This window comes from Peromyscus californicus, unplaced genomic scaffold (genome assembly GCF_007827085.1).
Source record: "Peromyscus californicus insignis strain IS unplaced genomic scaffold, ASM782708v3 Scaffold_9__1_contigs__length_137607984, whole genome shotgun sequence".
Taxonomy (NCBI): domain Eukaryota; kingdom Metazoa; phylum Chordata; class Mammalia; order Rodentia; family Cricetidae; genus Peromyscus; species Peromyscus californicus.
The window spans coordinates 108,479,858-108,507,409 of NW_026294617.1; the positions used below are offsets into that span (position 1 = coordinate 108,479,858).

At 47.1% G+C, this 27,552-nt stretch overlaps 1 protein-coding gene across 4 annotated transcripts in view; it reads left to right on the forward strand.

The window, feature by feature from the left end:
- Positions 1-27,552, forward strand: part of Lef1 (lymphoid enhancer binding factor 1) — a 112,638-nt gene that overhangs the window by 76,232 nt on the left and 8,854 nt on the right. Inside the window, exons 5-11 of one of the 4 annotated variants that reach the window (XM_052731070.1) lie at positions 2,945-3,035; positions 4,581-4,664; positions 6,511-6,633; positions 7,894-8,056; positions 12,955-13,062; positions 17,307-17,355; positions 17,976-18,016. In XM_052731070.1, the coding sequence (XP_052587030.1) occupies positions 2,945-3,035; positions 4,581-4,664; positions 6,511-6,633; positions 7,894-8,056; positions 12,955-13,062; positions 17,307-17,355; positions 17,976-18,010 (653 nt within the window). In that variant the 3' untranslated portion in view covers positions 18,011-18,016. The remainder of the gene's footprint in view (positions 1-2,944; positions 3,036-4,580; positions 4,665-6,510; positions 6,634-7,893; positions 8,057-12,954; positions 13,063-17,306; positions 17,356-17,975; positions 18,017-27,552) is intronic. The other 3 variants (XM_052731069.1, XM_052731072.1, XM_052731071.1) reach the window with 3 other exon arrangements.

A 27,552-nucleotide genomic window follows, 5' to 3' on the forward strand; every position in this document is an offset into this window, starting at 1 on the left:
TACTTCACAGATGGACATGGGGTCTAGGAGTGTGTGTGTGTGTGTGTGTGTGTGTGTGTGTGTGTGTGTGTGTGTGTGTGTATACATGTATCCTAGGCAGGGGAACATGAAACCAAAAATCTCATCGTGCACTCAGTTGAAAATGTATAGAATTGCCGGACGGTGGTGGCGCATGCCTTTAATCCCAGCACTCGGGAGGCAGAGCCAGGCGGATCTCTGTGAGTTGGAGGCCAGCCTGGGCTACCAAGTGAGTTCCAGGAAAGGCGCAAAGCTACACAGACAAACCCTGTCTCAAAAAAACCAAAAAAGAAAATGTATAGAATTATTCGTCTCTGGAGTTTCCCACTTAATAATCACAAAGCCAGCATACTGTTGTGCGTGGTGAGTCTGAGTATCTTTGGTTCACTCCAGAGAGTCAGCATGTAAGCTGTCTAGTGTGGCTCACAATCTCACAACAGGTCCTAGCTGAAACACACATCTGTGGACTCTACCCATATGAGTGAAAAAAGATTGGAGGTTTAGAAGTCTTGGCTATCATTTGTTTAATCTTATGATGAGAAAACACACACACACACACACACACACACACACACACACACACACACACACACACACGAGCTAGGCATGGTGGCACACACCTTTAATCCCAGCACTTGGAAGGCAGAGGCAGGTGAATCTCTGTGAGTTCAAGCCCGGCCTGGTCTACAAGAGCAAGTTCCAAGACAGCTAGGGCTACACAGAGAAACCCTGTTTTGAAAAAAAACAAATCAAAATAAAAAACCACAGCACATTGCTTCTGAGTGGTTTTTCTCTGAAAAAATTCTAGGACAGGTGAGTTTGGGACAACAGTTTATAACCTGCTGAATATATTTATGACTCCCTGGTTGTTTACCTACCCCCTTGCTTTGCATAACACTAATTTATCACTTCTCTAGGCATGTTTAAAGAAGGGCCCAGTGGCGTGAGCAGCTAGTTCTCTGCTTTCTTTAGTCTTTGTTTCCCTTTTTAAAATTTGTGATTATTATAGTGTATTCCATACACGCTTTCTAGTTGTTTTAATGTGGGTATCCTGGTTTTAATTACATGTTTGTCCTGGGCATACATGCACCATGTACCCATTCAGGTACCTCAGGGGATATGTAAACTGTGGCTGGAAGGTGCTCATTTACATACTATTGAGTTTATATGATGCCATTTGCATACTTTGCCCCCCAAACCTGAACTAACTCATCTATTGCTTTATTCTTTGGGCTTCCTCAGTGGTATATCATGTACCCCAACTAGAGACCAGAGTCACTGATGTCGATGTTCCCATAGGCTGGTCAGCTTTATCTGGGTTGGGGGGGGGGCGGAAATAACAACATCATGTCAATACAGGAGCCCTAGGCAGAAATACCCAGAAAACAGAAACTGTCTTTGGAAACCCTTCTCATTCATAAGGAGTAAAATCCACATTGCTAATGTTCTAAGCTGGTCTGGCTGTCTTTGTGGGGTGAGGGATAGTTTGTTTGTAATTTGAACTTCCCAGAAGACCCAGAGACTTGAGGATTTGGGGGTCTTCGGGTAAGGGAGCCAGCAACAAGTGGAAAAACTTTCCAAAGATCCTGAGGCATGAACTTCAGACTACCCCTGCCCTTTCTGAGAACAAGAAAAACATCCTAGGGAACAAATTTGGGGAGCCACTGGGATGGGATCAAAGGAAATTAGCATGCCCAACAAAACTGGGGGAGGAATTAAAGGAGATTTAAAGTGATTCTGAAAACAGCAAAATGTATATTGACCTAAGGCAAAAGCCCTATTGCTTGCGACCTGAAGACAATTTTCCTCTCTGCTGCTGCTTTGTGAAGGAACTGAGCGGTGGTTTGTCTTAAATACACAAGTAATATCAACATTGGAGGTAGCACTCGAGTCCTTCTCTCGTGCTCAAGTCTTCCAGTATCTTAAGATCCACGTCAAGTCCATGGGCATGTCAAGTATTTAAAGAGCCCCTCTCGTGTGCTCATCTATTTCCACATATTGACAATGTATTTAGTCACTGACTGGTGACTCTTGGTAAGTCCTTATGCCCTAGATGGAAATGGTCTTTTGAAGCTGTGGACATCGATATGTATGTAGTAAGTTCCCTAGGGCGTCTCAGACACACCTCTCCCAGGACATTGAATCTAATCTCATATTTTACGTATTGTGTATTTCTCTTGCCAATTCTGTTTGCCCTTCTACCTAAGGTAAGGTCTAAGAAGGGATGTCATCTGGGACTAGCATTAGGTGGGTGTCACAGTTACAGGACACTCAGCTCCCAGGAGAGCTCAAGCATGAGAGACAATTTGGTGGCATTCTCCTTCGCTGGAGAATACAGCTAATCCAGAACAGTGTGACCTTGGAGCCCAGAGGACAGGAGCTGATGAGGAAGGAGCTTACAGGCAGCTGAAATGGCAGTGGAGAACAAATGAATCATATCAAGTGTGACCACTACGAGGCTGAAGAGGATTCCTAATTAATCTTTGATCCTCTGAGGTATCACATTTCCCAAATCTATGTGTCCATAAGGGAACCAATGAAAATGGCAATTTCCCTAATCTTTGAGCCCCATGGCAGGCCGTCTTCTTATGAAGGGCTGTCATTTTCCATCCTCCATGAAAACACTGGTCTACCATTTTCTTCAAGTGAAATAATGAAGGCAGACTAGATTATCAAAAGACTGCTCAGAGGGCTGTTTTCCTGGCAGCATATTCATTCCTGCGTGGATTTCCTCAGCTACAACTGCCTGTCTGAAGACCCTGTTTCCCAGGTGTTGAAGTCCTAAGAAAGCCTCACTTCCGTTCCCCAGGCCTGATGGGCAGTTTCTGTCCCGTAAATGGCATGCAGCATTTTAGAGCCTTTCTCCGGCTCTTCCGAATGATGGTCCCCGAATGTAAACACCATGCATTTCCGTTCCTTTTAACAGGCATGTCCAGACACCCTCCAGCTCCTGAAATCCCCACCTTCTACCCCCTCTCTCCGGGTGCCGTCGGGCAGATCACCCCACCCCTCGGCTGGTAAGAGCACTCCTGCAACCTTGGGTTGAGTGTTGGCACACGTGTCCTCCCCCTTTCCATTCGTGGGAGTGAGCTCCGTGTGTGGTTGCACTTGGGGGATGAGAGATCTTACAGCAACAGGCAAGGTGCTAACTTTATTTCATTTCAATTTGAAAGATAAAAAAAACACACACACACAGAGGGACTTTGAAATGGATTGAATCTGTCCGCTAATTTGTGTAGAAAATGACTTCATAGCATTCGCTTTGAAGCTTATAGTTTTATGGATTCCGTTTGTGGCTTTGGGCATTTGCTGTGCCCTGTGACGCTGAGGAGGGCTCAGTGGCTTTCCTCTCCCAGGTTCTCTTTAACAACTCATAGTTTTGAACCGTGAACTTAGACTCGCTGGACATCTCCTTTTGTTTCTAAGTGACCAGGCAAATGACACTGGCTAAAGAGAGATGAACAGGACACTAGCGTCTTCTCAATGTCAATAAGCAAGCACCCAAGCTCACCTCAGGGGGCCAAGAAAGGACCTAGGTGCTTTGGTTTTCTTCAGACTTCAAATGCCAGTGTTTCTCTTTGTGACGGTTATTTCCGGAAACACTCCAAATGCTGCTGCCTGTTCACTTTTTTTTAAATTGTGAAGATAAAGGAAGTAGCTGGTGAGAAGAGTGTGGCTGTTCGTACACAGCTTTCTCCTCCAGCTCAGTGCGGGTCCCTCCTTCCCTCGATGGTGCTGCAGCTGAGCAGACCCCTCTCCCCGTTTTCTAGTCAGCCTGCTGCCCCCACAGCCCCCAGACCATGGCCTTGCCTGCACACCCAGACATTCTGACATTTTCTCCAGCAAGACCAGGTCTCTCGCTCCCTCCCCCTTTAGCGTTACGTCTCTCAATCCATGAGTTTGATTGATTATGTGTATCCGTCCAGCCCTAGCTCAGTTTGACTGCCTGAACTCAGCCACTCAGGAGCAATATGCCTAGGCCATCGCTGGTGGCTGGAAATAACCCCTGGAAAAGAAAAAGTGGGGCTTGAGAGGAGAGAGAGGAAGAAGGACCTCTTGGGGAGGACAGTAATGGCAGTGAATCAGTCTTTGATTTCTTCACTCTAACAGGGGTCTCCGAAATGTTATTTATTTGTGTGTAAATAGAACAGTTGGCGCCCTTTCTATTTCTAAATTCTCAAAGGTTTGGATGAAGAGTTGGTTAAGCTGCTTCTCCGAAGGCATAGCTTACTATTCTGTGGGCTGCATTATATTCAATAAGCATCTTTTAAGTCCTACTCTGCATTAAAGGTGCTGGGTGAGGAAAAGGGATAAAGAATCATTGATGGGCTAGCTTGTGTTCAGAGCCGAGGGAGGGAGAGTTTTCTTCAAGGCACACGCTTTGATGGGGGAAATGTGGGAGGGTAAGGGAGGAAGATGATCGTATGTAAAAGTGCTGCCCCCACCCCTCACCCCCACCCCCCACTGCCTTCCGAAGCCCCTCTCTCCTGTCACCAAACTCCTACTGCTAGTTGGTAACTGGTGTTGTGTCATTGATGGGTTCCTCTCTTCTGTGACCTCAGGCAAGGTCAGCCTGTATATCCCATCACGGGTGGATTCAGGCAACCCTACCCATCCTCACTGTCAGGCGACACTTCCATGTCCAGGTAGGTGGAGGTGGACCGGCCAGGTTGCTCCCCTGCTCGCGCTGTGCGCACCCCGCCCCGCTTGCCTCTGGGCTGGCTGGCTAGGAGTGCCTAACCCAGCCCCCTGCGTGTGTCCCTGCAGTGTGCCTGGCTCCCACACTAGGTGTCAAAATGACTCCGAGGCACCAGCCGCACTAGGAAACATTGCACCTCCAGGATTGGTGGCCACCTGCCTGTGGGATGACATGTATCCCCAAAGTAGATGTTAGAAGAGCTTGTTTGATTCAGAGCACTGGGGGCGGGGGAGGGGGGGTCTGAGAGAGGACCGTGAAAGGAGTTGGGTCTGGGTTCTACCACTGCTTCCTCTGTGGAAACATAAATCAGTTTCATGCGGCAGTACTTGAAAACACCCCGTAGTCAAGACCCTTCCTCAACGGGCCCTTGGCTTTTGAGGGGAGAGAGGACAGTAGGCACAAGCTGCCCAGCTATGGTGGCAGGATGTGCATCCTAGTGTGTGAATCAGGCCCTGTGTGGACATGTTTCTGCAAGTGAAGCCCTCTGGGGCTGCTCTGTGTGGCGCTTCTGCTTCTGGAAGGGATGCCTTCTGTGTGTTTGATATACCTGATGCACACACAGCTTTGTGCTGTATCATCTGTGTGTCCCACGTGCCTTTCCTGAGGAAGCTAGTGTTACTGTGCTGGAAGTCTAATGGTGAGCTATTAACTGGTTGTCAATCTGTCTTTTTTTTTAATGTGGGTTTGATGTTTATAGTTTGTGTGGTAAATTTCAGCTTCAAAATATATATATTCTTTGTTCAGTGAAATATAAATCTAGATGGCTAGGTTGGTTAGTTGTCTTCCTTTTTATGGTCTTCAACACTGAGAACTGAAGACAAAGATCGCCTCACAGGGACACACAAACATCAAGCGTCAGCTGTCTTTACATTTAGCAAGGCATCATTATTTGGTCAAATATTTGTATTTTTGTCTCCTTAATAATGAAGAAGTTTGTTTCTGAAGTACTAGACACCCTAGTGGACATCCTTTTCTCCTTTCCCAATGAGAGGTTGATTGTACAGGCTTTGGTAAAAACCAAAGAATGTTTTTCTTGTGAAATTTAGCTTTTACTATAAAGCTGATCAGAAAGAAAAAAACTTCTAAGGCATATCCAATTTTACTCAGTATTTACTGAGCTATGTCAGCAAACATCTGGAACATTATTTTTTTTCTAGCAAGGGAGGTTCCTTCCTTTGCCACGGCTGGTGGTAGACAGGTTAACGTTTTGAATGCTACATATTATTGCCCTGGAGAAAGGCATTGCCCTTAACTCCAGAACCAGCTCTTCCTAAGGCCTTGTCTCCCAAACTTCATCACTGTGTAGAAGGTCATTTTGGACAATGGGAATGAAAACCTGATAAGTGAGGGGCTGAGAGGGCTCTCCCTGCCCGTCTCTCAGTTGTTCCCTTCTGACGTTAACATAACAGTCAGCAATACAGGAACACTTCCTGTGCCATTTTGAAATGTGATGACTGGTTGAATCTTAATAGAGGGTCATGTTTCCATTAATTCCTCTCATTGAAATTTTTGTTGGAAAGTTGCTTTGCAAGAAAACAGATTCAGCTTCCCCTGATCTTGTGCCTGCTGCCCTCCTGAGAAAGAATGCCAGTTTGAAAAACTCCAGGGAATAATTATATTTTCCAGCTGAATACAGAAAGAAAACAGTTGTTTTTCTGCCTTATAGTTAATACTCAGGTGTGTGCACATACATCGTCACTCACCGCCGATGGCAGTTGGTGAGTGGTCTTCTGATTCTGCCTCGGTTTGGCCGTAACGGCAGCAGTGCGCACTCTTCTCCTCTCTCCACATAGGTTTTCCCATCATATGATTCCTGGTCCTCCTGGCCCCCACACAACCGGCATCCCTCACCCAGCTATTGTAACGCCTCAGGTCAAACAGGAGCACCCCCACACTGACAGCGACCTAATGCACGTGTAAGTAGGGCACCCCACCCCCCACATCACCCCCACCCCCAACCCCGCGCGCCTCGGGTTTCTGAGCCCCCTCTTCGGTTGTGAAGTTCCATGCAGCTCGGCTTGGAAGGCTCTGTCCCTGAGGACAGGGACTTGACTCTGACTCCGGAAAGGACCACACGATTGACAGTTCATGGATACTCACCATCCTGTGACTACCAAACAGTGTTCTGGATGTAGTTGGCAGGGATCATGAGCTGTAGACCTCTTCCCACACCAGACTTTCCTTTAATGAAGTGAAACAGAGTGGCAGGCTCAGTGCACATCATTCTGGAAATGCAATTACCCAGGTTAGAGTCCTCAGCAGCACAGAATTCAAGAAAAAGTGGTCATTGGCATCAGATTCCCTGTTGGGCCAGCCTTGGTTCAAACTTTCTGAGTCAGGCTGTATTACCTTGTCCTGGAGGAATAAGAAATGATGCCTCTATAGTCTGTGGATGAGAAGGGTAGGGCAAGCAATATATGGTAGCCCATAAAGATCCTGAAAATATATTCAAAGGAGATATATAGTCAGAAGAGTCAGAACCTCACTGGGGCTAGGGAGCCAGGTCAGTTGTAAAGAGCTTGTCTTGCATGAAAGAGGACTACTTGAGTTTGTTCCCAGTAGCCGTGTCAAAAAGCCAGCTGTGATGTCACATGCCTATCTATAATCCCAGCACTGGGGAGGCAGAGACAAAAGGAACCGTGAGGCTGGTGTGGCCCCAGGCCAGTGAAAGACCCTTTCTAAACAAACCAACCACCAAGATGGCTGTCAACCGAGGGTCAACACCCAAGGCTGACCTCTGACACACACACACACACACACACACACGCACGCGCACACACACACACCCTCGGGGGGAGGGGTTGGGGGGTGACCACTTGCTTTTCAAAGTGTCCTTCAATCCCTGTTCCCCCAAAGTGAACACCCATTGCAGAGGTAGTTTGTGTCCAGCTTCTTTGGAGGTGACCAAGGGCCTCAACTCTGGGGCCCCGGTTGGAGCTTTCTCAGAGGGAAGGAACCTTATTCACTGTCACTGTGTCAATGAAGAGATCCTGTGGCTTGGTTGTATGCCACTTGGGTTTTCCTCCTGTGAGCTCCATGCTGGTCTTTCATGTTGATGGTGTCCCTGGACGGCTTGCAGAGAACTGGGAGGGTCCTCCTCACACTAGTGCGAACAGACCTTCTCTCCCGTCTCTTCCAACTCCTCTTGCCCCTTCCCTACCCACCGCCACCTTTAGGAAGCCTCAGCATGAACAGAGAAAGGAGCAGGAGCCAAAAAGACCTCACATTAAGAAACCTCTGAACGCTTTCATGTTATACATGAAAGAGATGAGAGCGAACGTCGTAGCCGAGTGCACGCTAAAGGAGAGTGCGGCCATCAACCAGATCCTGGGCAGAAGGGTGAGTAACGGGGTGTGGATAATGTTTATGGCTGCAATGAGCGTGGCCTCATTAAAACCTGCTGAGATTTAGTTCCATGTCAGGTGGTGTGTGTGTGCACGCGTGTTTCTGGGAAGTAGGGCACAAGGTACAGTGATAGGGTGTGTGTTAAACAATTTTGACAATACCTGGAACGTAGGAAACTTCCTGGAACTGATAACTGCTTTTAGCACAATTCTTTAACCAATATTTATCAAGTGTCTTTATTTGTCTGTGGTGATGCTTGGTAACAGTCGATGAACAAAGCAGCCACAGCCCCTGCCTTCTTGAAGTATGGTGTTTTATGACCAGATATAGAGAGTAGCCAAAAATAAAAAAAATAAATAATAATAATGAAACTAGAATTTGTAGTAAATTCTGTGGGTGTAATTAGCAAGATTATATAAGAGAACGTCAGGGGCCAGCAAACACCCTTCTGAGGATGTTGCCCTTACGATGAGACCTGAGGGACCTAGCCACTAGGGGGAGATTTCCCTAACTGGAGTAGTGTGGGGAGAGGGGTGAGGGTTGGCAGCGCGGTCTCTAAACCCACAGAAGGAGCTACCATAGGGCTTCTGGGAGACTAGCCCAGAGGAGAGAGGAAGCCACACCTTCCCCAGCAGAAGCAGAGCTGCTGTGCTTTGAGATGCCAAGACCTTAGGGGCCGGAGAAGTCATGTTTCTAGAGAGGCGTTCTACAGCTCAAAGCCCCCACGTGCTGTGTTTCTGGGTCGTCCTTCTCCCTGGCGTCCCTCCTCTAGCCCCTGCTCTTGTTTTTTCCTTAGCTCTTGTCATACACGGAGGTCCTAGACTATAACCAGGTTATGGGAAGTCTTAAAATTCCTTCTCCAACAGCTGTCCAAAAGACTAGCCCTGCCGTCTAGTGCTTTCCCGTAGGATTGAAAAGGTCTTAGCTTGATATCTGTAGAGCGGTAGGACAAACTCAAATTCATCTTATCCAAAAGCCACATTTTTACTGACACACGTTACAATTCATTAGGAATGCTTCGTTTTTATGCACCAGTGCTCACCATGTGTGTGTGGTAGCTTTTTAGTTTATGGCCCCTGTATATGTGTTTGGGCTTTTCTTTTCAAAGTTCAGATGAGGTAATGAGGCTCTAACCACCCCTGGGAAGCATAGAGGGGATTGTGTGTTAGCTGCCATTGATGACACTTCCCTGTGCTCTCAGTTCAATCCATTGGAACATTCATAAAGACAGTCAGGAGGCTGGCAGCCAACACAGACTACAGAAGCAGGCCTTGAGTTAGGGATTCCCACTGGAGAGCCTCAGCCCGTTGCCAGCTCCCATCTGTGAGACACAGAGCTCTCGAGACTGGACACAGTGGCAGATTGTAGTCTTTGGTGTTCCGAGTGCAATGTCCTATCTGCCTATGGATTCTTAAACACTTAATAATGATAATTACAGTGATTACCAAGCCAGATCTCAGCAGAGGAGTGATTCCATCAGCTTCCAAGGGCTCCACCTTAAAAGCCTAAAGGCTGGTAACCACTTTCTCTGACTTTCTAAATGAAGCAAACAGAGGCAAAGAAGGGTTGACGTTTTTTTATTTCAGCTCGCAGACCTCTCTTCGCTTTTTCCTTTTTTCGTCTTTGAGTCAGATGCCCCCTGGCCCTGCAGCAGGAATTATTTTCCTGCTCAAGAGGGTGAGGATATGATCTTGGAGGTATGTTTCCTCTTTTTAATGCACGTTTCCAACAATTGCTACTTTCCCAGCTCCCTGAACGGTCCCCAGACCCAAGCATGTGTGTCTCAAAGGCTGGTTCTCATTTGGGGTCTCTCTCTGTCTTTGATTTGGACACCTGTTTCTATTTATAGCCTCTGGATCTTTGATTAGGATCAGGTTTTCTGTCCTTTGAGCACTCCCTCTGGCGGGGCCGCGCTTCCCAACTCTTTAAAGTTCTGCCTTTAAAAATCATGAAGTTACCCTAGCGCGGTTAGACTGCTTGAAAGTGGATCTTAAATCCATCCTGGAACATTTTATCTTTGATTTTTAAAAAAAATTCATCTTTACTGTCTCTAAAATAGAAATGCCCATTCCTATGAATGAATCAAAGTTATCTTAATATATATCATAAGTACCAATGGCCCAAATCTTATTTGAAATAAACTGACTTGCCCAGCTTTGCTCAAAGTCTGCTTTTAACAGATTTACTACAACTTGATTATTAGACTGTCTTAGCAGTTGCTTAAAATTAAACTACCGTTTCCCCCTATGACTTGGCAATTTTTTTTTTATAAAAATGTGTATTTTTCAGTAATCAATGAGTTAGTAAAATGTTTTCTTCGTTGAATTTCTGAAACCCCTGAAAGGAAGGGTTTCTCTCCAGATTTTTACAGTTTTTTTCTTTACCCTCCAGTCCTGCTGTGGAACCTACTGCACAGTCTGCTAAATGCCCTTTGGTTCTTGACCACGTGTTGATCCTGGGTGCATTAGGAGTCACCCGGGAACTCAAATCGCACGGAGCACTAAGAGCTCACATCTTCTTCTCTTACTGTTTTGCCCTGAATGATAAATACCTAGTAGTTTGAGTAGAAGATCCAACTTTGATTTGCATTTTGGGGAATTAACTTTAATTCACCATTCTAGAATTTTCTCAGGTTACAAGGCTCCCAATTCTGCCAATGTCCCCTGTTGTGAAAGGTGGTGTAGAGCCAGGATGTGCCAGATGAGTAGAGGGACAGATTTAAAAGTGCCAGGCTTCTTGTCTTTCCACATTTTCTTCTCTTCACCCAGCTGAGGGGCATTTTTGCCTTTTGTTAATCGCATTTATTTATCATGAGAGTTAATAAATATCAATGATAGATGTTTTGTTATGCATACATACATACACACACACACACACATATATATGTACACACATACACATATATGCATACATGTATATAGTGTCCAGTTGGATGAGAGCAGAGTGGCTTTCTGGACAGAATAGTCAGTGTGTCCATACATGCCTTCTCCTTTGGTTCCCTTTGTCCTGTTTTAGTTATTCTGCTAGTACAAAGAACTGTGTTTCACGTAACTTCTTGTGTTAAGAGCTTTCTGCCACCTTTCCCCTACTTGTTGTTGTTTTGTAGCAAAAGTATATTACAGTGGGCCAGCGAAATGCCTTAGCAGGTAAAGGTGTTTGGCTCCAGGCCTGATGACCTGAGTGTGATCCCTGGGACCCACGTGATGGAAGAAAAGAATCAATTCACATAACTTATCTTTAAATTGCTACATGTGTGCTATGATACGTGTGCCTACACACACACACACACACACACACACACACATAAATATAATAAAAGGATTTTTTTAAAGTGTATCACCTGATTTGCATAAAGGCAGAGTCACCTGTGGGTCATGCTTTTTAACTTCACATTCTGCACTTCTAATGCAATTTAAAAAATAAACCAGCTGCCCAATCCGCCACAGAGGACTGCCTTCAAGGGGATTTCAAAAGGCATGGAAGTGGCTGCCTGGCCTGTGGGCTCCCCTGTGGCGACTCTGCTGTGGCTGCCCTGCTTGCATGGCGGGAAGGTGCCGGGAGTCCTGTGAGCTGCTGTGAGATGGCTTCCCTGTTCTCTTGTCCCATGAGAGCAGCCGGTGCTCCTGCTTTCTGGAGAGAAGATGCTCAGCCACACCTTCAGGTCCAAGCCGCACTGATGAGAGCCTCTTCTCTCATGAGCTTCTGCTTTCTTCTTCCTTCCCCTCCCCAACCAACCACACCTCCCCACTTCTTTCTTTTCTGTTCAAGTCGTTTGAAAAACAACAAAAGCCAAAAACAACCCCCCACCCCCCAAAAAAAAGACCCAAATAATGGAATTAGAAGCAGTGTGCGAGACTGCCTGGTACAGAACAGGAGGAGGCAGAGGGTCCCAGCTACCTAAGTGACATTTTCAGGGAGGAACCCTTCTTCTTCCAGCAGCTACATCACGTAGTGCAATCATCTTGCAGTTAGTGGGTACCCCACTTCTCCATGGAAGGTTTTTCTGGCAGATCCTGGCACTGGAGAAGTGGGAAAAATATTAGAAAACTCTCTACTGGGGACCCAGACAAGTGGTTCACAAATACTTGCAAAAAGGTATGCATGTAAAGTCTTCAAAATCCCGTATAAACACCTTGCTTTCAGAGTAACAGTTTTGTTACTTATTAGTTACATTGTGTGTGTATGGGGGGGTGCTCAAAGATTGTCAGCCACAGTATGTTCTGTATCAGAAACTCCAGTCTCATAGATGGCAAGCAAGTTTCGACATGGTTTCTTGCTTTCCACTGGACGGAAGCTAAACACAGTCAGAAGTGTGCTGTGTGAGTAGTGGTAGCAGTGTTCTGGAGATGTGCGCATGTGTGAGTGTGAGGTGATAGGGACAGGCCTAATGTCTTGCCTGATGGTATCATGTGACTCGGGTTCCAGACTTGATATAACAAGAGCTAGGGGAGAGGCTGGGTGGGAAGGGGGTGTGCTCGTCCTAAAAGGCATCTGGAAATTATCACATTTTGCATCAATAAGTGCTCCTTGGGCTCAGTTACCAGTGTAAGCTCCAGACGAAGAAGGGCAAAGCGGAGTCTCGGGGTTCACCCGAGAGGGTTCTTTTTAATTTGTATTGGCAAAAGGAACGAGTGGGTGATAGGTCTTAACTGAGTGCGTTGATGTGTTGCCCGTGATACAGGACCACAGGGCAAAGAAACCGGAGTGTGAGTGTTACTCCAGCCGCCAGACTCCGAGAGCGGGGTTTGTGCAGCGTCAGGGCTGCTCCCCTTTAGAAGGGAAACGGAGTTGAAATGCTTACATTCAATGCATTGGTCAGAGTGTGAATCATGAGCTGGACTGTTGCGGCCTCACTTACCTTTCCTCTCTTCCCCCTTCCTTTTTGGTTTTAGTGGCACGCCCTCTCCCGGGAAGAGCAGGCCAAATATTATGAATTAGCACGGAAAGAGAGACAGCTACATATGCAGCTTTATCCAGGCTGGTCAGCAAGAGACAATTATGTAAGCCCTTTGTCTGTCCCCGTGGCTTTCCGCCCCCCACCCCCACCCTGCCTTGCTCTCTCTCTCTCAAGGGGGATGTCTGGAGGATGCATGGTGTTGGCACTGTTTCTTGTTTTGGGAAATTAACGAACTGTGTAATAAAGATTTCATGAGTACGTTGGGTTCTGAAAACTTTAAGCTTTTCTTTTGTTCCTGTGAGTACTAATTTATTTGTAAAATAAAGCTCTTTTAAAGATCAAAACCTAAAACCCCTTATCATCAAAATACCAGAAAGAGATGTCAAACAAACAAACAAACAAAAAACCCTATAATTTCACCATGTAAAGGCAAGATTAGTGATAACTATATTCCTTCTGGTGTGTTTTCTGTGTGTCTTTAGTTTCACACATAGGTAAATGTAAGTGTGTATATACATATATTTTATGACATGTTTCCTGTTCTTATATAAAAATGCATCTTTCTTTTATGAAATCATGTTTATGTCCATATTCCATTAAGTAAACGTCTCCATTTCCTGGGTTTTTTTTTTATTTTATATTTTCTTTTCTTTCTTTCTTCCTTTTTTTCTCTCCTTTCTGAGTTACACAATCCACCCTGCTGTGGATCTGCCCGTGCATAAGAGGGTGTTTTTTCCTGTGCACAGGACCATTATTTTTGCAGGCTAGATTCATAGTGGCAGGGTTTTGAGAAAGAGGATATAAACATTTTAAAGTACTTAACGAATGTTGTCAGATTTCCTTCCAGGTGATGATTATTTTATAAATCTTACACCATATTTTAGTGACTGTTTTGACACAAGATTAGAACTACGTAATTTTTTTGAATCTCCTGTTAATGTACCCTGACATCTTCTATGGACTTGAATAAAGACTGTGGGGATTGGCATGTTCTAGGTTTTTTTATTATATAAAATTATACCAAAATCTATAATTTTATTGTCAAGAACTACCTCACTTATACTGCCAGCTCTTACTGCTGAAGAGTTTGGACATCTTACTGACGTTTTCTTGCTATAGTGAAGACTATTACATAGAAAGTATATTATGAATGATATATTTGAAATTTTGTCATTTTTATATTAAGTAACAATTTTGATGGTTTAGATTCTTGAAATAAGAGAATATTTTGAAAATCATTTTTAGCTCAGCTCAGACAGCTACAACAGAACACCATAGCCTAGGTGGCTCATAAAAGCAAGAATATATTGCTCACTCCTCTGGAGGCTGAAATGTCTGAGACCAAGGGCACCAGTAGGTTGGGTGTCCAAGGGCCACCCCCAAGCACTTGGCTGTGCCTTTTCCCAGAGGACTAGTCCTATTCTAATGTCTGTGCCCCAGTCAGCACTCCCAAAGGCTCCACCTTCTTCCATCACATTCTCAGGGGTCAGGAGGTATTAAGATTTCAATGTGGGAGTTTGAGGGGACAGATTAGTGTATAACAGGAGACCAGCAGCAGGAATGCCATTCAGGGCAGTCTTCATATAGAATTGTCTCTTCAACCACACGTGGGAAGCCATGAATCGGTGTACAGTTTAACGATAATGGCCTTTGCTGTAGAAGCTCCAGTTCCCATAGAGACAGTGACAACAGTGTGTGTCTAAAGTCACGTGTCCCATATTAGACATTGCAGCATTTGAAACATATGTATCTTTCTAAGAATGGGTTGAACTCCCCCCCCCAATTTGCTTCACGACAATGCTGCTTTACTGTTCAGAATTCTGAGTGTATACATCAGAAATAACTTTGACACAGGAAATAAGGGTCCTGTGGGCAACTACTTGGAAGCAAGGGCACAGTCATCTCCCAGGTTGTTGTTTGGTTGTTTTAATAACTACCATGTGCTGATTGTAGGGAATGTCTTACATTCCTTCTGCTACTTTCCAGTCCTTAACAACCGTCCAATGGCATCAGCATCATTACTTCTCAGGGCTGTGAAGTCAGAGAGGTTAGGTAATTTGTCCACAGCAGTGGAGTAGGTGGCTGAACTGCAATTTAAACCCACATGGGCTTGACTGGAGGATCTGCATAGCTTCCCTCCTGAGGACTAGCTCCCTGCTCTGTCCCTGAGCAGTAATTAGCATCTGCCTGCATGGAGCCTTTGCTGTGCCCTGTGAGGGGGAAGATAAGTGGCCACAAAGGGGCACATGCGTGCCTTCTTCTCACCCTGTCCTGCATGCCCTTTGGCTGTGGCTTGCCTGGGAGGGGACCACTGACCTTTACCCTCTGACCCCATTACAAGAGCTTTACCGAGCTGGAAGTTTGCACATACTTAGCATTGCTTGCTGAATGTCTTGAAAAACTTTCTCTTAGAGTGATAAGTTTTAGCATTTAGAAATAGGTAGAGAACATACACATGTGCTCCCCTTCTCCTCCATCCTGCTGTTTCCTTTGCTCCCCCTTCACAGGAAAAGAGAGTAGTTTTGAAGAAAGCTGCTGGGTTATGAGTTCGTCTTTAAAGATTTTACCCTCCATGACTGTTAAAGGAAATTGTTTTCATGTGCCTTGCTTGAATGAAGGGAAAACAACCCAGCTTCATTCATACTATTTGTTTAACAGTCCCGTCAATGGCTAAGGCAAAGCAGAGTCGTGTGAAAGCACCCTCACAAACAATACATTATATATATTACACAGGAATATATATATTATATATATAATGTGACATATACAATATATAACATATGTAATATGCAGGAGTATAACATCAGGAGCAGCCTGTACAGTGAGGATGCCTCCTGGTCCTCTTGAGATCATGAAACGTATATCTGGGTCTAGTGTAAAACGGCCCTCTCAGTGGCATCAGTGATTTTTACAATTGAACTACCACAATTGAACTTCCATAATTTAGGATAATAAATGAAGTTTTTGTGAATCAACAGCACATAGATTTTTCTCGAGTGAGGTTATCCTGCCTCCGAGAATCACATAGTCTGTAATTTTGACAAAAAGTATTTTATCGTGCATGAATTAGTTAATATGTCCAAACCGGCCCCTCTTTGCCTGCCACAAATTCCAGGTAGGGTCTCTCACCTCACGCGTTTACACCTACCCTACCACACAAGCGGTAGGTACAGTGATGCTCAGAGCGTTACACACTGGCTGCCTGCACTCGGAGGGTGGAGAGAGGCTGACGGCACCACTGGTGAGTAGATGAACTGTGGCCCTGAGCTCGGGGTCCTGGGGGAGTCTGCTCAGCAGAACAGCCCTGGCTCTGTCTCAGAAAGAGAGATGAGGCATGGAACAGAGAAAGTTCTTGAAAGAGACGACACTTGAGACCCACGCGGGTGTGAGCAGGAGAGGAAAGTGCAGAAGGGTTCTAACACAGCCTCCCAGGAACACTCCAGAACTTGGAGACCTCTGTTTGAATGGAGGATGGTGGTGGCCGCAGGAAGCGTGCTCCCTTCCCCTGGGGCACCTCTGGTCACACCGAAGATGATGTTCTCTTTGATGGGCCGTTTTTCTGGGTACCTGACCCAGGCTGTCCACCTTAAGTGTTTAGGGAGAGAGTTTCAGTCAACTTCATAACACTTGAAGACCTCGCTCAGTAACCATGTGACAGGAAGAAAAACCGCTTTGAGGTGCATAAATCCGTGCACACTTCTAGAGAGTGACAAGACATGCTCAGCTGTGAATCGACAGGCTTATATTGTCACTGTCACTCATTGCTGCCATCATTCCAGAGGTGCTGGCTATGGTGGAAGTGCACTGGCCAGCTGAAAATACCTGTCGCAGGTTGACCAGTTACGAACCGTGTAAGCGGGCTGTGGCCGTGTTTCCACGAGAAGTGAAAATGTTAAGCCACTTAAAATGTGACCAGATTTTTTTTAGTTTGTCATTGAGATGTGTTTGAAATGTATTTAAAATTGCTCCTGTATCGGAGTCACGTCTGTCTGGAGAAGCAGAGGCCTCAGTTCCCAGGTTCCACTTCCTCCTCTACCTTTTCTCCCTGGTTACATCATGCTTCTGCGGCGGGAATCTGGGCACTCAGTTGACACCGTGGACATAAAACATATAGTACACTTCACAGCAGGGTTCACCGTGGGCACTCCCTGAGGTGCGTTCTGAGCACGGCAGTCAGTAAGAGGGGTACCCACAGAGGCAGGAATGTAGGAATCAGACGTATGCACACAGCCGGTGCAGGCAGTCAGTCCCTCTCTGTGTCTCCCTGGCTGGCCACCTTCTTTTGTACAGAGCACACCTGCACGGCTACCTTCCACTCTGTCCTAACACTGTGCCTCTGTCCTTCAGGGCAAGAAGAAGAAGAGGAAGAGAGAGAAGCTACAGGAATCTACTTCAGGTAGGTACCACGGGGCTTTGTGTTGGCACGGCTGCTTCTGCCAGAATCCCTGTGAATAGTCCGCATCCTCCTAGACGATGCCTCATTCCGGGACTGTCACCTGGGATGCCCTCACTCGGCTTTCTTTCCTGAACCTCCTGAACATTTCAGGAAGACTTTGAAACGTGAAGGTGCCTGTAAAAACTCCTTTCCCATCCCTGAACCCCGGAGTCCTAGTTAGGAGCTGTGGTCGAGTCCCTGCCCCCTTCTGCTGTCTGTATCCTCTGCTTCCGCCTCCGCTCTGTTTGCGTGGTCCTTAAAGACAGAGCTTTTGTGATGACGGTACGACGTGCCGCCTTGTGTTCCCTTGAGAGTCTTCCATGCCTCTTGAGATCTTAATACCAGACATCCCAATGGCGGAGCTTGTGCTGATGACTGGAGTCAGTGAGGTCTCACGTGAGCTCCTTTGTCTTTCTGGGAGAAGGCCGCCACAGGGGCCGCACAGACAGAAGAGCTGCCAGGAGAGAGAACCGTAAAAAGCAAAGCCAACAAGCCCACGCGGTGTTGTAGCTACTACTACGTATTTGGAATGTACAGAAACCTCTCCGTAAAAAAATTGTTAAAGACACAATTTTCTGCAGGTACAGGTCCCAGAATGACAGCTGCCTACATCTGAAACATGGTAAGATCAACTCTCGGGCCCTCCTGCTGATCTAGCTCTAACAAGAGGCTCTTGCTTGTGGGTCTTCCCGTGCTCACCAGCTCCATCCAGCATTGTTCCCGAAAGAGGAAGCCGTCCCCCAAACCAGTCTAGTGCTGTTGAAGCTCTTGTGGCCCTTATCCCAGCCCTGTGTTTGCGATACAGTGTGCTTCTCCTCTGCCCACCTGCTTCTCTGTTCTCTCGCCCTCAACCATTTCTTCTCGGCTGTTTCTTACTGACCAGCAGAAAATCTGCCCTGAAAAAAAAAAAAAGTAGGAAGCAGCATGTCCCCCTCCTCAGCCCGCAGGGATGGGTCTGAGGAACACTGCCGTAGCCCACTCAGCCCGGCTACATGGGAAAGACTCAGTTGAAATGACTTGTGGACAGTGTGTTTCTAGTGAGGAAGAGTCATGGGCTTTATTTATTTATTTTTCTATTTTAAAATATCCTGTGGGCACTTAAGTGATTGGTTTATGTCTTCTGTTGAGGTTTTTCTTTGTTGGTAACCGCTGTTAGACGTCACCCTAGGACTTGTGAGTAAAGCTGAATTCACTTCTCTTTAGGATAAGGCTTTGATTTCTACCACGTGACCCCGGGGAAGCTGGCTTCGTAAGTGAAGCTGGGTCTTAAGTTTGAATTGACAGGGTGTGACCCTTCTCCACAACGGGTGCCTTAGTTTCTACGGTATTCTTTCTCTAGAACCTGTGCAGGTAGTCACCGGTCCCGTTGGGTTCCCTGACGGTCCTCTTTACCGCCTTGCCTTTCAAGACTGCCCAGCCCCGTTCCTTATTCTGCTGCTATTATCCTAGCCTCTGGGGAGTTGTTGTGGCCAGAGACTTTCCTTCCACGGGTCGTCCATATTGCTCAGAGGGATTTTCTGAAACACAAGTGGGTGATGTCCCCTTCTCTACTCAAAACCAGCCAGCTCTTACTGCCTGAAGTATATGGTCCCGTCACCTGGTGGAGTGCCCCAGCCTGGTGCCAGAGCCTCAGGTCATTTGCTCTCAGTGTCTCCTCACCTCCAGACTGGCCCGTGTGAGACCCGTGCTCTAGCCAAACAAATTTAGCAGTTCCCCAAGTAGGCAGAGGGCACAGCCTATGCTGCCCTGTGCTTGGAAAGCCTGCTCACTTGACTGGTGTCTAGGCCAATCTGGGCAGCAGTCCTTAGAGGAAGGAGCCTTGGCCTGCAGTGTGGATGCTCTTGACTAAGCCAGGTGACCTCATCCACGCTTCAGAATTTACTTTGGGTCCTGCACATTCAAGTGATTTTTCCCTACGGAAATCTCCCTGTAGCGTCTCGGGCACCAGGTAGATTTAAATTTCCAGTCAGTCGGCCGCCTGGACTCTCCATAGCAGCTTCTTAGTCTTGTTTACCTCGCCTCGCAGTGGGAATGATGCCCGCGTGTGTACGTGTGTAATGCACACCTTGTCTTTGGCACAGTAGGAATCAGAAGTCCCCCCACCTCTCCCAGCCCTGTCACTTGCTGTCCTGAGGAACTCTCTTGGTCTTCAATTCTGACTCCCATCCGCTGTCACAGTTGTTCCGGCCTGAGCTCACCTCACCGATTTTAGCCACCTCTGAGTGGCTTCTCCCCCAGTGAAAGACCCATTTCTTCACACGGGGGACACTCCCATCATTTCCGAATGTAATGCCGTCACAGATGGTGGCTGCATACAATGAACTGAGTGACTGACTGTTAACCAGGGTCTCCCGAGCCAGCCACCTCGATTTGTCCTTCAGTGCCCAGGGACAATTCAGTCATAGTCTCAGCCCCAAGATGCATGTGACTTCCTAGACGACAACCTAGAAAAAAGTATGCGTACACACTTTGTGTTGCTTCTGTGTTTTGTCTTTCTAAGACAGGCCTCAGGTAGCCCAGGGAGACCTCCACCTCTCTTGTATAGCCAAGGCTGAGCTTGAACTTTGACCCTCCAGCCTCCACCATCCGAGTGCTGGGGTTACAGGCTTGCACCACCATGCCTGGTTTACCTGGCCCTGGAGATCAAACCTGGACCTCATGCATGCCAGACAGGCACTCTGCCAACCGAGGTATCGCCAGCTCTATCTTGTTTTATGAATGTGACCTTTTCATTGCTGATCTCTTAGGCATGGTTTGCCGCCCTTTCCCCCTCCTGCCCTGGTGCAGGAGGCCCTCAGAAGGACGGGGTGCCGAGGGCTGGCACTCAGGGACGTACCAAATAGTACTTTTGCGCCAACAATTTGAGGGCCGCCTACTTCATGCAAAGTGCACTGTAGCGCTTAAGAGCTGGAACTGGATTTACTGTCCTTCGCGATTAGTGCTCTTTTGATACAAATGCTAGAGCTGAGTCACAGCGACCCTCGGGTCTTCCATCACCTCTTTTTCTCTGAAGGTTAAGGGGTCCTTGTTGAATATTCAAGAAAAGCAAGACAAAGCCTTGTCTCTGCTCCCCAATTCTCCTCAAGCCCCCCACTGCTGGATGAAGCCTGGGTTGTTGCATCTACTGTTTTAGTCCTTCTCGCTCCCTGGACGGCTGTGTGGTCTTTGAAGTCACACACCCCCCACCCCCACCCCCACCCCCGCGGTCTTGGCAGCCCTGAGTAGAGAGCAGAGGGGAGCCCAGGCTACCGACCAGAATGAGTCCAGTGAATTACGACCGCTGCGTTCTCGATGTCCTCCATCCCTCCCTTTGCTGTAGGACTCCAGAAACTTCCCTGCACGTGGTGACCGACTTGCTGGTCACCAATGCTTGATGACTGAGCCAGGTTTTGCAAGACCCAGAGATGCTGCGTTGCAAGGGACAGAGAAGGTCCCTGCCATCGTGGGCCACCTGTGTGGCTCTGCGGGTGTTTGGCATCCCGGTCTAGCGGGGAAATATGATGATGTCATGAGGATAAAGTGTTCTCGGCACAAGGAGAACTCTCCTGGGGAGGGCTCTAACGGTCATTGCTTGTCCCGAGATGTGGGAAGACCTTCCCTTCTGGAAGAGCTGCTCCAGAGAAATAAAAAGCCAGGGACTGGGCTACCCAGCTCTCAGAACAGGTCCTGTGGGAGCTGTGTGGCATAGGATAGCCCCTCACAGTCTCTGGACTTCAGGCTGCAGAGAGAAGGGGGACTCTAAGCTGTGACTCCTTTATCTAACTTCCGGTCTTCACTGTTGAGGGACTCACCAGGGACTCCTTGTACCCCTTCCCTAACTTGCCATACCCAGAGGGTTTCTGTGTAACAGTTAAGTGCTTGTGTGACTTTGACAGTGACGTGTGCCCGTGCGGTTCTTGGCTTCCTGTGCAGATCACCTTCCAGGCGTCTTCCCCTTGCCAGAGTGGCTTTCTGGTGCCCCATGGTGCCGAGAAGCACTTCTGGTTATGTGGGTTTGGGTTCTCCCATGGGGTGGGAAGGCCCTGGCTTGCCTGTGCTGACCTCACCTCAGAAGCCAGCCCAGGAGAGATGAAGGGCTGGAGTGGGACCAACTCTTTCTGTAGAGCAGCGGTTCTCAACGTGTGGGTCGCAACCCCTCTGACAAACCACTGTCTCCCAAAAGAGTTACATTATGATTTATAAGGGTAGCAAAATGATAGTTTATGAAGTAGCAACGAAATAATTTTATGGGTAATGATCAGCACAACATGAGGAACTGTACTAAAGGGTCGCAGCATTAGAAAAGGTTGAGAACCGCTGCGGGAGAATGAAGTGAAGTCCCACCGCCATTTTTCTGTTCTGAGAGAGCAATGCCAAGTACACTTCAGAGCTTGAAAGCCAGGGCCTGCCGGGAGAGGGCAGAGACTCCACACCAGGAGGCCTCACTCCTCCAGAGCACTCAGGGAAGCTTCTTCTTAAACTCCTCAGCTCAATACAGTTGACTGCACGTTGACAGACTTGGCGCTGACACTCCAGCGCGCGCGCACGCGCACACACACACACACACACACACACACACACACACACACACCCCTCGCTTAGTCATACCCACCTTCCCACCACTCATCCCTGCCTCGCACCTCAACCCCACTTCCTGGAACCCCGCCCCTCTCTTGTCCCCTAGTAGTCCCTCCGAATTTGCAGGATCTTCTTTCTTTTTCTTGGAAAAAAAATTATTTTTTTTTAAGTTAACTCTTTGGGTTAGTATACAAAACAATGAATTTTGTTATGGAATTGTCTTTTAAAGTTGTTTTATTTTTATTGTTAAATTCGCTTACAAAGTATCAGGTTTCCCTGTGGAATTTTAACATTTCATTCTGCTTGCTGGCCCTCCCCCATCGCCGGCACGGCTTTTCTACATACGTGTGTCATTACGCTTCGTTCTGATTTGCTCCCCCCCCTCTCTCCCATGCCCCTTCCCCCTCGGCTGGTTCCCTTCCTCCCAGATAATTTTCCTCTCCACTTTCATGCTATCTAAAATGTCTAGCTTCCACATTTGACAGAAAACACACTGGGTCATCTAGGTCTAGATTATTGCACCGAACATAATCACCTCTGGTTTCTTCCATTTTCCTAATGACTTACTCTTACTCCATTTTCAAATGACTGAATTTGTTATTCTTTTTAGCTAAATAGTACTCCACTGTGTCTGTCTACCACATTGTCTTTCTCTAATTCATTTGTTTCCAAACCCCTGGGCTGGTCCTGTAACTTGGCCATTGTGAACAGATCCTCTGGGATCACGCATGTGTGGGCATCTGCTGTGTGCTGACTGTGGATGTACACCCAGGAGCCAGGTTATACTGTAGGCCTACTTTGAATTTTTTGAGCAACCACCATCTATTGATTTCCATGTGGTTATACTGACTTACATTCCCATGAACGATATGCAAGAGTTTCTATTCTTCATGCTATGTTATGACGAGTGTGTGTGCTTACCAGTAGCCATCCTGACTGGGGTGAGGCAGACTCTGTAGAGTTGAAATTTGCATTTCCCTGATGGCTAAAGATGTTATTTTCTCAAAAGTATCTGTTTGGAGAATTTAGCCATGTATGGTTGTATTACGTGTTTGGTTTTTTTAGTTGTGTTTTGGAGGGTTTTGTTTGCCTTCAAGTCACTTAAAATTTTTAACAGTGAGGAAGGTTGTATGCGTGAGCGCAGTGTCTGTGGAGGCCAAAAGAGGGCGCAGAGTCCCCTGGAGGCGGAGCTACAGGCAGTTGTGAGCCCCTGATGTGGGTGCTAGGCCCCGAACTCAGAGCCTCTCTAAAGCAGTACATGGCTCTTGGCCTACTGTGCCACCTCTTCAGTCCCCAGAGGTCTTGTCTTTGTTCTTAATATGTTGTGGATGTTAGCCCGTCAGGTTGGTAGTTGGAAAGGATTTTTCTCCTGTCCTGTAGGTTATCTCCTTTGCTGAAACTTTTTAATGCAGTGAAATTCCTTATATAATTCTTTTCGTTCTGTGTATTGGAGTCAGTGTTTGTGAAAATATCTTGACGCGTTCTATGTTTTCCCTTAGCAGTTTCAAAGTTTCAGGTCTTACAGTAAGCTTTTCGATCCACATAGAGTCAGACACAGGGGTCTAGTTTCAACCTTCTGGAGGTGGATCATCAGTTCCCCTCTCCCACCTCTTCAAACACTTGTCATTTCTTAATACATATTTACGAACTCTTTGTCAGGAATCAGTTGTCTGTGGAGTCGTAGGTTTGTTTCTGTCCTCTCTCTGTTCCATCTGTCCACGCCGACACTAACTTTGTGTCATTAAAGACTATGAAATGAGAAAGATCTTCGAGCTCACACCCCAACTATGCAGCTCAAATGCTGAAAGGCTCTCATACCACTTGCGTTTCCACTCCTCGAAATGCATGAATTATACTTTATGGTTCTATGCTTGGGGGCGGGTACCCCGGGTGGCGTCTTGAAGCCCCATGGGGAAGTTGAGGAGGAGGGGCGTGAATCCGCCAAAGTGTATGAAAATTTCATACGCAGGTTCACTCTGCAGTTACTGTTGACCCGCTCTCAGCGGCAGGACACCTTTGCTCCAGCTGGAGACAGGATCGGTAAAAGCCGTTCCCGCGGGCTCTGCTGAGCAAGCCAAAGGCATCCTTTGCTGGTTTGGGGCGAGCCTGTCGTTTGTTGGAGAGCTAAGAGCCCACAAACTTGGGAAGTGGAAGTGCACCCCCCCTTCTGTGTCCGCTGGAAGGCCAGTGCTGTAGACACAGTGGCTCATTCACCCTGCAGACCCCCATGAGGGTGACTCCCGCAGGGTGAGAACTACCTTGGGGAGGGGCTGCTTGTTCAATGGGATCCTTCCCCTTCCTAGAGGACCTTTCAGTCGGAGAGGCTGTAGGCGTAAGATGGGTAACTATAAATTTTTTTCTATATGCTATTTATATTTATTTAAATACTTTTAGAGTTATATGTATCCTTTATATGGAATTAAATATAAAATGTCAGGGATAAGAGAAAACTTTTTTCTTTCATTTTTCTTTATTAAGAAATTTTCTACTCCACATACTATCCACAGATCTCCCCTCCTCCCTCCTCCCACCTGTAACTATAAGATTAATATGATCTGCCGGGTGGTGGTGGCGCACGCCTTTAATCCCAGCACTCGGGAGGCAGAGGCAGGCGGATCTCTGTGAGTTCGAAGCCAGCCTGGTCCACAAAGCAAGTTCCAGGACAGCCAGGGCTCTTGAACAGAGAGACCCTGTCTGAAAATGTGTGTAATATATATGATTTGTGCTGTAAGTTACATAAATAAGTAAATCTGACTAGAAAGAGGCAGTGTCCTGGGTGGCTGGAGTTTGGACTGTGGATTGGCAAGGGGGTCCCTAGAGTCCACAGCACAGCGATGACGTCACCAGGAGTTTGATTTGGAACCTGCAGCTTGTAAGGAGTCAGATCATTATCAAAGACTCAACTTGTCTTTCTTCCTGACTTTAGTCAGGATGCGGAGACAGGAGAATTGATCACTCCAGTTTATTAATTAAAAACCAACTCTGTAAACAAGTTTATTGATATTGACTGTAGTACAGCAAACCCCAAAGCTGAAATTATACAGAGATACAGTTTCAGTGTAGCCTCTGATTATGTAGTATCCACAGACTAGTTTCAAAGGAGAAACAAGATACTTTAAGAAGGTAGGAGACTCCCCTGGCTAAAGGCAGAGGACTGCACCTGGAGACGCAGATGCACACAGAATCCCCTCACCCTCACTCTCACCCACCCTACCCACCCCTTCCTCACTTCGGCTTTGGCATAATCTTTATCTCAGAGTTTGCTAACTAAATGAAGAAGTGTTTATCGCTAAGTAGAACCTTCAGCCTTCACTGCCCTGGGGCCAGGAGCTGTGTGGGAGAGGTAATTGCATGTGCTGTACAGGCTACAGGAGCTAATTGTGCAGTGCTTGGATTTATGTTGAGAAAAAAAAAATTGTTTCTGGCTTCTGTTTGATGATGGCGTTTGAAAGGCTCAAGGCTCCTGGGTCCTGTGATTCCTCCCACAGGACCTCCCAGCTGCAGAGCAAGAACTGAGATGTAAGGACAGCAAGAAGGCAGAACCCCGAGGGTCTGGGGGGAGCCTGTACGGCCACCCCAGCTTCAGCCCTGTCCTCTGAGAGTTGGGAAGTGGTCAAACATTCTCTGTGGTCTTTAAAAGATGTTTATTTCCTATCTAGTTTGGAGCTCACCCTGGCACATTTGAGCCTTTTCCCTAATCTGTGTTCTTAATTCTACCTCACAAGTGTATGCACATGCAACCAACCTCATTACGTGTCTGATCCTCTCGGTCTCTGCCTCTGGGTTGGCTTTCAGTTAGAAAACCAAGCCAAGCCAGGCTTTTTTTTTTTTTTTCTTTTTTTGAAATGGTGAAATTAAAGGGAAATTGGAGGCAGCTGGAGAAATTCTATCTCTTGTCCAGAGTCTCAGAGTAAAAATGAAGGTGCCTGCACCTAGAAAGAGACAACATGTCATCTGCTGTCCCCTCCTTCGTCTTTAACACACAGGAAGCAGTTCCAATGGTTCCAAGCAGAAGGTGACTAGCAGGAGTTAAAGACTGTGGGAAGCACTCCTATCTCTGGAGATGAGTGTCTGTCAGGTTAGAGGGGCCAGGGGTCACAGGCAGTGTCTCAGTTCCCGGCTGCAGTGTTCGCTCGCCCCAGCTGGAGTTAGGTCGCCCAAGCAAACAGTTGTTCTGTGCTCAGCACCGCCCCCTAGTGGAGGCTGCCCCCTGCCTCCCTTCACAATGCAGTGTCTGCTTCCTAGGCCAAGAGGCTGCTGGCTGCATCTGTCTTGCCTGAGATTCCTGGCTCACTCTGCTTGAAGCGGGAGATCTTGGTGTCCTGAAGGGGCTTTTCCACAGCTTCTGTCCCCGGCTTGTCCATTCTGAAGGAATGGCCTCCCTACATCTTCGCTCCTCTTGGTGTGCTGTGTGGCTACACGTGGCTGCCACGTCTGCCACAAATGAGTAGAAACCTTGCAGAGAACCTGTAAGGCAGGAAGCACTCTGGACTGTAATGTGGCTTAGAAGTTCGGGCCCCCGACAGGGAGGGTCAGGCTTGCTCACACTGCTTTAACATAGCCATGCTCACATAAGGACAACGTGGTTAAAGCCGCTGCCACATGAACTGTAAGTTTTCAAATTCTGACCCCGTGTCCAGGATTCCTGTGGTCATTGTTTTAACTACTGTTTGTTGCCGTGATAAAACATGATTGGGGGGTGGTGGGAACTGTGGTTGGCATGTAAAACGAAAAAGAAAAAAATCATTCTGCTCAAGGCATATAAAAGAGTTTGTTTGGGCTATGGTTCCACCGCGGCAGGGACACAGGGCAGCAAGCAGCAGGCACAGGGGCAGGAGCAGGAAGCTGAAGGCTCGCAGTTTGAGCCACAGCATGAAGCAGAGAGTGAACTAGAACCTGCGAACTCTCAAAGCCCACCTCCAGTGACACGCTTTCTCCAACAAGGCCACGCCTCCTACGCCTCCCCCAAACAGCCCCAGTAACTGGGGACTGACATCTAAACGCCTGAGACTGTGGAAGACTTCTCACTGAACCCACCACAGTCATTCCCATGATAGGGGGTTTGCAGATGGACAGGCACAGGCAGAACCCCAAGTCTTCGCATCCACAGCTGTGGGTAAAAACAGCTGTAGGTTAAAAACTCTGGGGGTGATTTTTCAGAAAGTTCCAAAAAAGCAGAACTTGGTTTTGAGACGGGTTTAGCCCTGTGCTCGCTCTGTGAGCATGGCGTCAGGTAGGGCTGCCCCGCTGTCGGCCTCTCTGACGCTCTTGTGAGCATCATTCCTCCTTCTCACTTGTGTCCAGGGTAGTCGAACCTCCAACACTTGTGCCAACATGTTGCACATCACTTTTTTTTTCCTTGCCATACTATCCCATAACAACGCAGAAAAAAGCCATCTCGTGGCACTTGCATCGTGTTAGGTATTAGAAGCGATCTGGAGGTGGTTTAAAGTGCAGGAAGGATATTACATTATGTGCAGCTGTGTGTCACCTCACATATGACTGGAAAGGATCCTGTATGGATACCAAGGGACAACTGTACCAGAACAGCCGGTATTTGGCTTACAGGACCATCTTGTGGAACCAAGGATAATCACACTG